Here is a 12562-nt window from a genome sequence, read left to right as displayed (position 1 = left end):
GTGTGTCAGGTAATCCAGGGTATATGAATGGAGGATGAATCTTTCTTGTACATCAGTAATTTAGATTTTCTCATTTTTCAACAGGTAATAGTGCTAAATCTAGATTTCTTGCAAGGGAATATCTTTGAGACATTACATCCATTCCACAGTAGACTCTCAGATTTATTGTCATGATGACATGCATTTTCAGGACTGATTTTGAAATTTGATTCTTTCCCTATGGAGCTTATTCTTCTCATATTAGCCTCTTGATTTGCCTTTTTCTTGAGGTGATGAATTTCCTAGATTGTCAATCTCATTCCTCATTTCCTCCTGTGTGGATGGATTCTCCATCATGTAGTTTTCTGATAGATTTGCTCTCAGTTCAGGTCTCCAATGGTCAATCATTGATTCTCCACTGTAAACTTTGGAGTTTCTAGCTCCTCATCCCTAGGCTTGGGTGGAAGATCCATTCAATCCCGATTGGATGGGACTCCTCTTTTTTACTTTTACACCAATTCATCTGTTACTTAGAGATCTGACTATGTTTTAGTCCTCTAATTGTGAGTTGTTGATAGATCCAGATTAGCTAGTCTCTTTGGTTATGTTTCTTGAGACATCCTCAGTTGCACATTCAACACTTAGACTTTTCCAAGCTTATTAGGGTTTATTGTCAAAAGTTACCTGTGGTGTGACTAGCAAGGAATTTGTACCCACTTTACCAAATGTGTTCACCATACTTTGTTTCAACCTGTGTTTCATTTTGGTCTATGTTGGTTTAGTTCAGGAAACTTTTTCAATTGCTCTTAGTTATTCTAAACACCTGAAGGTTTTGGATTCCACAGTGCTATTCAGCATTCTTTCCAAATGGCTTTTTCATTTACTTACTAGGATATTAGAGTGGTATTACATCGTCTCTTAACAACCATTTGTTTCATGAACCTCACATACCAGGTATCACCTTGGATGCTGGCATGGGGATGTCATAAGTTGGAGTTGTTTGTGTACATGTAAGACTCTTTCTTCCTACCCTTAGGTCTTACTACACCCTGATAGGTCCTTTCCTTCTAAGTTTTTTGCAACCAAAATAGGGGATAGTCTCTCTTCACAATTTTTTAGCCATCTATTTCTCACCTTTGGAATCATTTGTAATCTGATAATTTGTTTTGGTCTGTCAAGCCTGGAGGTGCTATGTGACTCTCTTTTACTTCATTTTATGGTGATATTGAAGACTATGTCTTCATTTATTCTATGTAGTTATTGTATGGATACATATTCATTGGTACCATTTAGTTTCTCAAGATTTTCCCCAGCTCCTTAGAGGTGGATTCACAAATATCCATATTGTGTATTCTGGTTGTTACAGATAAGGAATTTTCTGAATTACGTCCCCTCAGATTTAGCATATTGACGTATCTTGCTGCCCATTTCATTTATCCAGTGAGGGACTTTTTTATGGGCTGTTTTTCACACTTTTTCCAATACCTTTCTCTCATGTTCTTTACATGATATGGCAGCTTTTTTCTGAGAGCTTTCCACTACCCTCCACGGCTGTTTTAACAACATTTGCTGGATTATGGGGAGGAGGGGGTATTTTTTTTACCATCTTGTCTCTCTCTCTTTTTTCTGTTTTCTTCTAGGGCCCCTTACATTTTGTTTTGATAGATCCCATTCTGTAGCAAGTGTTGCCCAAACAGGTGAGCTTTTATCATTTTAGTTCTACATTAGCAACTAATTTGATTATTCTTATTACTGGTTACAACAGGCTCTGTAGAATTGAGGTGTTCCATAAGACCATCTAGGTGCTTACCAAATGGTATTACCTTATTATCATGGACCACCATTCATGGACTATCATGAGTAAAGCTAAAGGAGATGCTACCTGTAGCTGCTGAGCATTGATTGAATAAACTGGGTTGCAGAGCACTGTTCCTCAGGTTCCCCAACACACAGTACCTTCCAGGTTCTGCTAGTGAGGCTAGAGAGTTCTTCCCACACCCAGTTTCTAGTCAAAGCGTTAGAGTGTGTTCCTCCACTCTTGGAGAAGAGGGAGAAGTTGGAGGCCCTCTTACTTAGGTTCATAGATGTTTTCCACAAATGTCAGTAGGAATGACACCAGCCTCCATGGGATTCTACTTTTAACACTGCACTATCCAGTTTGAGTGTGCATGGCCCTTTTCTTTGATTAATGTTGGTTTTGTATATATTGTTTATAGAAGGAGGTCCAGTACCTCCTCGTTATTTTGAATACAAAGTGGTCCCATCATAGGTTTATGGTTGAGCACAGTGTTCCAAATCCTTTCTATAATTCCAGAGGCAAGTGGAATACTTCTTGTCCATTTGGTTAGGGAGTGAGGATGAATGTTCATAATTTCAGACTGAATGAGTTCTGTTGCTGTGGTTGAATGAGGCATACATTATCCCATCATTCTAAGCCTGGGGTCTTGCCTTTTGGACTTCTTCAGGTGGAGCAAAAAGTTTGTCCATTTCGGTGTTGCTTACTTTTTTTTAGATTCCATTTCTGCAAAACACATCACTTTATGGCTACTGTTTGGGATTCAGTCAAATGTATATCTGTATATTACATTGGGGTCCAATACTCCTCGCTACGTAATTCCAACCCCAAATTGTGGAATCTCAGTTATCCAGCTGGGGCTGGCCTATAATGATTATTTGTGTACTCTTCTGCCTTTGATACAGGAACTGAGTTCTGGGTAAAGAGCATACCTTTTCTGGATGTAATGTGGTTCTCCCACTTGTTTATCACGTTTGACTTTGTACATCTCTGTTTCATGCAGACATTTTCTGTATGGATCATACCTGATTGGTCCCTCCACCTTCTCAGTGTGGGATTTTAACTATTTTCAGCAGATAATGGTAAGTGTGTTTTGGAAATTAACAATCTCCTAAATTGAAAATGTGTTTCTGATAATACTTACCTCTGCTGACACTCTCCTGCCTTTCCTACCCACTAAAAGTCACTGTTAGTGACTTGAAATAAGTAAATCTCAAAAAAGTTATTACATTTTCTGTGTGAGGTACTCATGCACAGTATCAAGGTAGAGAGTGCATTGACAAGGAAGGAGAAATTTGCAAATTGATGTTATCGAGGCCATTTAGGTGAGAGTATAAAAGACTGGAGCAGGGGTATAAAAGACTAGAGCATGCAAAACCAATACCTTAGATAAGGAAAGCCAATATTGATAAATAGCCATAGTATCAGTGGAGGTAAGTATTATTGGAAATACATTATCAGTTTAGGGAAATGTTAACTTTTATTCGTAAATTTGTTTTCTATAGTAGCTTGGTATGTATGATACCATACATGTCTTAAAAAAAAAAACATCCTGCTGTTAAGGTGTGTAGTTGATTAAATAAATGATACTTCATGCATGAAATTATACTATTACCCTGGCTAGAATATCTTGTATGTTATTCATGGAAAAGTGTGATTTTTTATGTAATAGTGATAATAAGCTGATCTCATGTGCAGTTTTTGCTCAATATACTTACAGTGTGGTAGCTCTTGTTAACACAATTCCCATGTGAAAAGAACACCATTGAAATCTTTTTCGTATGATTTCTAGATACTTGTAGCTGATGATTTGTTGTTGAAGTAATGAAATATAAATAGGTTTTTATTTCATCATCCAGGTGAAGGATCTCCGTAGTGATGCTAGCAGTGAATCTAGTTGCAGTGAAAACATCTCTCATGACCACAAGTCCTGAAAGAAGACACAAAGCTCACAGGCAGCTTTGCAGTTTAAAAATTAGATTTTTCTTCATTCCATATTTTATTCTATACTCTAAATCTCTCCCCCAGTCTGCCATACCAAAATAAGCCAGACTCTTTAATCCTCAAGTCTTTTGAGTGGAATAAAATACACACACACAAAAGTACATATATGCCATTTTTTTTATTGTGGTACACTGTTGTTGAATTTCACTTTTTGTGTTAGCACATTTGTTTATGAGCGATATGTTATAACCTTAAATGAAGCTGTAACAAATGTATACTGTCTGTGTGTGCATGTATGTGTCATTTCCTAGCATTTATCTGCCTTTTACACTTTTATCTGCTTGTTCTTGTATAACAAAGTCAACAATAATATTCTTAATGCATTTTTGTGACTATTTGTCATAATTTTTTAAAGATATAAATGATCTGTATCAGATATGGAAATACAATGTCTTGTATGTAATTAATCTCAATTGGATTCCAGTGACTTGTATGGAAAAGCTGCAACATTTAAAAAAACAAGAGCTGGAATGTATACTTTCTGTTTGGTTTGTATACATTATTGATGAAAACGAAATATAAGAAATAAATTTGCATTAGTAAGTACAGTGTAACAAGTATTAGGTCATCAAGAAATTAATGTTGCTTTTTTTAGATTAAAAAAACATCTTATATATCAAAACAAAACATTTATTAAATAATCTCCATTTTTAGTGATGATGCTTATAATCAGGTTGTTAATGGAAAAAGATGATAGTGTGATGGTGCCATATCTGGAGAATATGAATATGGTGGCTAGGGGAGAACGTCCTAACCTGACTTCATAATCTTTTCTTGTGTCAAACATGCAACATCTGGTTGTCTATTGTTGTGAAGAAAAACACCTTTCAAATTGATGAGTGAAGAGTGTTTCTGATGAAGAACATGATATAAATGTTCCAATTGCTGACTATAATTCTCTGGATTGAGGAATTTGCAGTGAATTACCCCTTTGATCTCCCACCAAATGCAAGACATTACTTTTTGCAGATGGAGTCCATATTTTGGAGTAAGAAGTGGTTTTTGTCTAGGATGGAGCCATTGTTTCTGGCATTTAATATTGGCATAGAGATTCCATTTTTCATCACTGTGACAATTCTGTCTAAATATGGTTCACCGTGCATTAGGTGCCAGAAGAGACAAAGCAACATTTGTGTTGGAAATGATGATCATTGAAGAGTTTGTGAGGCATCCTTTATTGTGTTTTCCAATATTTCTTAGATGTTTACATATTGTTTCATATGAAACATGAAAAATCAGGGCCATTTAATGAGCTTGTTTCCTTGGATTAGATTCAACAAGCATCTTCAGAGCATCAATATCAATTCCAACATGTCAGCCCTTGCCATTAAAGGTTTTAAGACTAAAGTCACCTGAATGAAATTTGCTGAATCATTGTTGACAATAACAAACGTTCAAAACATTTCCATAAACTTCTTTGATAATTTTTGTGGCTACAGAGGCATTGTTTTCCTTCTTATATTCAAACAGCATTACATACTGAATCTGTGTTTTGTTGTGTGCCATCATTATAAGTAATTAGAGTATGCATGGCCCTTTTCTTTGATTAATGTTGGCTTTGTATATATTGTTTATTGGGGGTGATTAATGAAAATGGTCCAAAATGCAACATTAATTTCTTGAAGACCTAATACTTTAGGCAAACTTGCATGCTGTAGTTCTGTAACTTAAAAGCGTTAACTTCATGTTACTCAGTCATGATATGTATGTGTTCATCACGTCATGAAAAACAAAATTGTAGTCAAGTTAAGTGTGGATTCTGAAAGTTCACAAAATGGCTTGGAATATATATTGTCTGAGAACATGTACAACACCAGAGCTTTAGGAGACCATCTAATCCCCTAAAGCTCCAACCATTAAACTTTAGTCAAAATTATCATTATACACATTTACCCATACATAGTGCTTTAAGTCATTGTTGTTTTACCATACCCTAAATAGTAACTGTACAACAGAATTTTTGTTACAGTTATAATATTTCATATGTTATTCATTGAAGGAGTGCTGAAGTTAATCTTTTATTTATTAATGTTGCAGTTATGCATTAGTAACAGGCCCAGCATGGTCAGATGGTTAAGGCAATTGACTTGTAATCTGAGGGTCATAATGTGATTGTCATTCTCACTATTCATTCGGAAAGGAGTAGTCCAAGAGTTGGCAATGGATGGTGATGACTACCTGCCTTCCCTCTAACCTTGCACTGCTAAATTATGGACAGTTAGTGCAGATAACCCTTGTGTAACATTGCATGAAATTAAAAACAAACAAACAAATGAGCATTTCTTTAGCACTATTTCAATATGGGAGGGGGGAGGTACCTAAGATGTCTGCCAAAAATTTTTATGAGTAGTTTTCTTGGTCAATACCCCATGTTTGTTAATTCATTAAATTTGTTTAAAGTTATGCATGACTGGTAACTTGAACCTTTCACTTGTTATGTGCAAAATAAAAATTATGGACTTCTTATAATCTTTGTATCAGTTTGTGAACATATGCTTGAGGTAGACAGTCCAGACCTTAGTATTTCCTAAACCAATGGATGCTGTAAATGAATAATAAGTGTGACATTCTGACATCCAGTGACTTTTTTTTTTGCAAAGCTAAAATATCTTCATTGACATTAGCAGGTAATTTTATACAGGTTTAATTCAATAGTTTTTTTTTCTACAAAATTATGCTCTCTTATGGTCATAAGTAATCTATAATAAAATATTTTACAGTTACAGTATTGTAGTGTGCATACTTTAACACTTGTAATTTTTGTAGCGTGACATGCTGATTTTCTTTACTTTTTCAATATTTTTTGTATCACCCTTTATTACAATCACATTTTCCATTATGATAGTATTAAGTAAGATAGTATTAAAATAGTGGTTCAATTTTGTATGTGTGTTGTAATGAACTACAGATACATGTAAATTTGAATGTTTATGTTCATTTTGTACAAGCAAGGTTTGTGTAATGAATTATGTTCAGTGTTTGTGATTAGTTGATATAAAGAACTGAAATTAAGCTCTTCTTTATTTACAATTTACAGAAGTTGTTTCAAAGGGCTGTTTCAATATTTAATGATAAGCATTGCAAACAATAATGGCCTATTTTATTAAACTTAGTTTAAGTTTATAACTGAAATAAACCTTACAATTGAAATTTTGTTGATACCCTAAATTGTTGGGCACATTTGGGTTATATTTCGTGTTTGAGTTATTCTAGTTTTCGTTATTTAATAACAGGTATCATTTTTGTACTTGGCTTAAAACCAATCATCTTTTTCTGAACTTTTTTTAAACATTGATACTTTTTGAGTCCGATAGTACTGACATATAAGTAAGCATATACAATTTAGTTTGTAGATAATGTAATTATGCAGCAATAGATTTTTCTTAAGACTGAATATATAATGTTATTCTTTGAATCTGCATTTTAAAAAGTCTTAGTAACAACCTTATTAATGATATTGATGTAATTATAAGTTTTCATTATTTAATAACAGGTATCATTTTTGTACTTGGCTTAAAACCAATCATCTTTTTCTGAACTTTTTTTAAACATTGATACTTTTTGAGTCCGATAGTACTGACATATAAGTAAGCATATACAATTTAGTTTGTAGATAATGTAATTATGCAGCAATAGATTTTTCTTAAGACTGAATATATAATGTTATTCTTTGAATCTGCATTTTAAAAAGTCTTAGTAACAACCTTATTAATGATATTGATGTAATTATTCTGATTGTACATCTTTAACCATTTTGAAGATTTTGTTGATAAAGTTAATTTTACAGTAACTACTCAGTTTTTAATTATTAAAGTGCATTGTAAAGAAATTAATGAATTATACATTAGTTATTCAATTTACTTCTAACAAGGTTTCTAAGGTTTTTGATGTATCAGTTACTTCATTGTAATTCTGCTTGCTAAGATATCTTTTTAAGTACTGCTCATCATTGTGAAAGGGGAGAATATGAAATAGTATATATCTTCTTCAGTAACAAGATAATTTAGCCTTCTCTCGACCATAAAATATAGAGGCATTAGTTTGCTGAAAACATGAAATAAAAGACCTTTTCAAGTAAAATTGCGACATTTATTTTTCATTGAAAAACATTTATATAGTTTCAGTGTATTAAAATATATTGCCCTTTCTTTCAATTGTAGAATAAATTCGATATAATTTCATAACATATATGGTACAGAAGTTGATAAGAGTTGTATGTTGGCATTCACATTTTACAATTTGTATTCAATATGTGTGGAAACCAAAGTACATTAGTTGTTGGAAAAGAACTGCATCTCACATGATTTGAAATAGCGTTCAGTGTTAATTACATTAATAAAGTTATTGTTACATGATTCATTCAACTATTTAACATTTGTTGCAATAAAGATGAAATGTTTCTTGTTTTCAAAATTATTCCTTAGTCTTTAAGAGGATTGGTATAGAGTCAAAATCGAGTGTCCCCGCTCTCTCTGTATGTTTCGAAAATAATAAGCAGTTTATTAAACTAAGACTTTCGTAAGAAAAGATCTGTAAATGTATTTCAGTTTAATGTTCTTTTTCTGTAATTAACATATAAAACTTACAGTGCTTTTCTCAGGTTTTTAATTGACTGGATATTTTTTGGCATGCAAAGATTTCAAATATTTTAAAATGTATGTTTAATATTGTTTCACAGTCAGATTTGTTTCTAGTATACATGAGTTACTGAATAAAGCTAGCTTGAGTTCCTTATTTGTGATTCACCATTTACTCTTATTTTTGATAAAATATTTTATTCGTTAGCTTTTTTATCAAGATTGTATTATTACTACTATATATATATATATATATTCAGTGAAATAAAACTCATTGAACTCCTCAATTTGTTGGGATTCTAAACAATTAATATATATTACCTTAGGTAATAATAAGTGAAAATAAGTAGAAATTTAAATTTTTAGAGAAACCATATCTCTTTCAACATTCTTATAAAAACAACTGAACAAAACATCACTTGTCAAAATGTGATGCATTTCTTAATTTTACATAAAACTGACTTTTGACAATTATGTTTGACGAAAGTAAAATCAAGAATAGAGTATTTCACTGAAGTCTTGAAATTGCAAGGAAGAGTAAGATGGAAGTTTATATTGAAATTAATGTGAATTGCAAACGTATTTAGAATATATTGTGTAAAACTTGCGTACCCGTGTGGGACAACAACATTACGTCAACGGACTCTAACCTAAAATCTAGATGTCGATTCCTCGAGGTATACACAAGAGATAGTCTAACAGTGGCGATGCTCTATAAAGTAAGCAAGCAAGCAAGTTTATTAATAAATAATCACAAAGCCAAATAACAAGGGAAGTACGCTACTTATTTTACCTCGGTCAAAGAATAGTAATCAAATCTCCGTTTATTATTATTAACTATTTCGAAAACATTAAATTGACCTTAACTTCGAGGTTTATTATAATGTGGTACTCAGTGCTTGAAATTACAAATGTATGAAAGTATAAAGGCCCTATTCCTTCAGCGAGGTTATCAATCTGACACTGATAAGTAAGCACAACCCTTGAAATTGTCGTCTTTTGCTCAATTACAAAAGCTTTTTGTGTTTATATGGATCCTAGATATATTTCGTAAGACAAAGCACTTGTAACTTAAGATGAAGAGGTAAAACTGTTATGATCCAATTGAGTTATACATTGGAGAGGTGTGAGATAAGTATTGTTAGACGAGAAGATGGAATAGGTAAAGGTTCTCCTAATATGAGAATAATAAAAATTAATACACTGAACAAAATATTACCTTAAAACTATGCAACAGATAACTAGTTTACAATTCTGTGTGCTTAAAACGCAATATCGCCATTAAGGTAGTTTTATGCTTAATTTCTAACAAAAACGCTGCTTTCGTTTTGCATCACTCAACATGTGTATGCAGTTAAAGGATATATAAAAGGTTTTAATAAATCTTTTTGACGACAAAAATACAATCGAAATTTTAAATGGAACCATGGAAATGTTCACATATTTTAGTTCGCTAAAATGAAAGTTTGTAATTAAGCAACACAAACTACGATTGTAACAAGCATTCTAAGTCCGAAGACATAGAGTAGAACATTTGAAAAGATTGAAAGAAAATCTAAATTTCATGGATGTCTAGACTTGAAGACAAGGGATAATTCTGCTCTTTACTGTTTTATTCATTAAAACTTGACCTCGCAGCTTTATTATTCGTTTCACGTTCCCACTGAAAATTGAAAAGCTTGTTGAACCAGACTTGTTGAAATAAAAAATTGATGAATTACAACTTTCAGTTAAAGTGACATACTCTTATATTTTCATTAGTTATCAGTATAAATAAAACACACGTGTTTACATGTATACTATTCTAGAAAAAGTCTCGATCTTACGCCATGAATCTGAAGAGTGTGAGTGATGAAACAATAAGGAAAACAAATAGCTTCAACAGGAATTTTATAGTGAAATCACGCTCGTAGACAGCAAAAGCAGCCGAGTAATGCACAGAAGTACTCAATGTAGAAAGTTTGTCTGTTACAAATTTATGTTATCTTGACTTTAAATGCAGTTAACTCCGGATACCCGGCATGGCAGAGCGTGTTAAGGTGTGCGACTCATAATCTGAGGGTCACAAGTTCGCATCTCCATAGCGCCAAACATTGTCGCCCTTTCAGTTTGTTTGTTTTGGAATTTCGCACAAAGCTACTCGAGGGCTATCTGTGGTAGCCGTCCCTAATTTAGCAGTGTAAGACTAGAGGGAAGGCAGGTAGTCATCAACACCCACCGCCAAATCTTGGGATACTCTTTTACCAACGAATAGTGGGATTGACCGAACATTATAACGACCCCACGGCTGGGAGGGCGAACATGTTTAACGCGACACGGGCGCGAACCAGCGACCCTCGGATTATGAGTCACACGCCTTACGCTCTAGGCGATGCCGGGCCACGCCCTTTCAGACGTGAAAATAAATTCCACTATTCGTTGGTAAAAGAGTAACCTAAGAGTTAGCGGTGGATGGTGATGACTAGCTGCCTTCCCTCTAGTCTTACACTGCTAAATTAGGGACACCTAGCACAGATTACTCTCGAGCAGCTTTGTGCGAAATTCAAAAACAAACAAACATCTACTTCTGCAAAAGAAATATTTGTGATTAAGCTGCACCAAGAACAATTGAGTTCAGACCGCCACTAGCATCGATATCCGGTTTCTAAAATGGTATGTCCGTTGATATACCGTAGTGCCAATGAGGGGATTCAAATAAAATCTCAATTTCATAACAGTCTATTAATGTAGATCAGGTATAATTCTGCTCTTTAGTGCTTTGAGCCTTCACGTTTGGCCTCGCAGCTTTACGATATGCGTTTCGACGTTTCTTCTCAGTATTACAAAGCTTGTTGGAGTAGATTTGTTTTAAAAAATTGATATATTACACCTTTCAGCTCAAATATTATACATTTTTTTCATTGGTCATAAAAATGAATAATACGCATGAGTTTTCATGTGTCGAACTATTTTCGCTAAAGTCTCCATCTCACGCTTTAAATCTGTGAAGTTCAAAATGCCCTTGTCCAACGAGACCTCACTGTGTATTCCCTCTCTCATTAAAGAACACCTAGCCGATTTTTGCTTTATTATACTTTTGAATTCAACTAGTATACCACACGACGTGAAAGGGTCGTTGTGAGAATAGCTTCGATTTGAATTTTTGTATTTTATTGGTAGAGCATTTTACTAATTGAAGACGCGTATGATTTCAGAATAGAGGTACTGTATGTAGAAAGTTTCTCTTTGTTACAAATTTATGTTATCTTGACTTTGAATATTGTTAACTTCGGTTCGTTTGATAAACTGCTATGGACACACATTAGCGACTTTTCTGTGTCGTGTTGATTTCATACTTCCTTTTCGCATCTATCGTCTCGTTAAACAGTTTCACACACTAAACGTTCATAGTTGTTTGTTAACGTCACGCTATTTTAAAGACTAATAATATAGTTTGTTGTTTGCATCACGCGTGATATTTTTAAATAATAATACGACTCTGAAACTTTGTTTGGCCTCGCATAAGAAAAGAAAGAAGACGAGAATTTATCTATCTAACATATAACGACAGTGAAAAAAACCAGAACTGCGTGAATACAATAGAGAAATGTGAAAAAGAAACGGGTGGCATGCAAAGTGGTGCCTGTGTTTCAAGGGTGTCGCTTTTATAAAAAAATAGTGTATTATCGTCACCAGTGTACTTACACCGCATTAATGACACAGGTCCCACCGAGATTTGAACTCGGATTGCTGGATTCAGAGTCCAGAGTGATAACCATTACACCATGGGACCACATGTCTACAATTTCTTGAGATCCTCTTTCGAAATTTGTAATACATATAAGATGAGGGCAATTTATTTTATTATGTAAAACTGTGCATTTTTAAACAATTTACTTAATAATTCGAATGATATTATAGAAAACGAAACAAAATCATATAATAATAAACATTATTATTTTGAGTGTTTTCATGAAATGCATCTATTTGCATGCATATAAAATTGACATTCTGTACATACATGCTGAGTGCTATCATTATATGTGAGTGGTGCAACCATAAAGAAAGAAAATCGCTTCAACAGAAATTTTATATTGAAATCACGCTCGTAGATAACATGAGCAACATGACAACATGCAGATGGATAAACAAAGCATTGAGGATTAATTATAAATGATGCAACTTGGAAGGCCACAGTAGCGTCAGAAAAAAAAAACAAAAAAACATT

General features: G+C 33.6%; 1 protein-coding gene and 1 non-coding gene across 3 annotated transcripts in view; one reads left to right on the top strand and one right to left on the bottom strand.

The window, feature by feature from the left end:
- The window catches only part of LOC143234196 (ceramide synthase 6-like), a 44847-nt gene extending 36205 nt beyond the window's left edge, over positions 1–8642 (top strand). The window contains exon 10 of one of the 2 annotated variants that reach the window (XR_013018536.1): positions 3634–3773. Coding sequence is in view for 1 of the 2 variants with exons in the window: in XM_076471359.1 (XP_076327474.1) it covers positions 3634–3708 (75 nt within the window). In the remaining variant the exon portion in view is untranslated. Of the gene's footprint in view, positions 1–3633 lie in introns of both variants that reach the window. The other variant, XM_076471359.1, reaches the window with a different exon arrangement.
- A 3413-nt stretch (positions 8643–12055) lies between these two features.
- On the bottom strand, positions 12056–12127 carry TRNAQ-CUG (transfer RNA glutamine (anticodon CUG)). The gene has a single exon. It is a non-coding gene; the product is annotated as a tRNA-Gln (tRNA).
- Between the last annotated feature and the right edge of the window lie 435 nt (positions 12128–12562).

Source organism: Tachypleus tridentatus, chromosome 12 (assembly GCF_004210375.1).
Source record: "Tachypleus tridentatus isolate NWPU-2018 chromosome 12, ASM421037v1, whole genome shotgun sequence".
Lineage (NCBI taxonomy): Eukaryota > Metazoa > Arthropoda > Merostomata > Xiphosura > Limulidae > Tachypleus > Tachypleus tridentatus.
The sequence above is the reverse complement of the archived record's forward strand: the minus strand, read 5'-3'. Positions and strand labels throughout refer to the sequence as shown.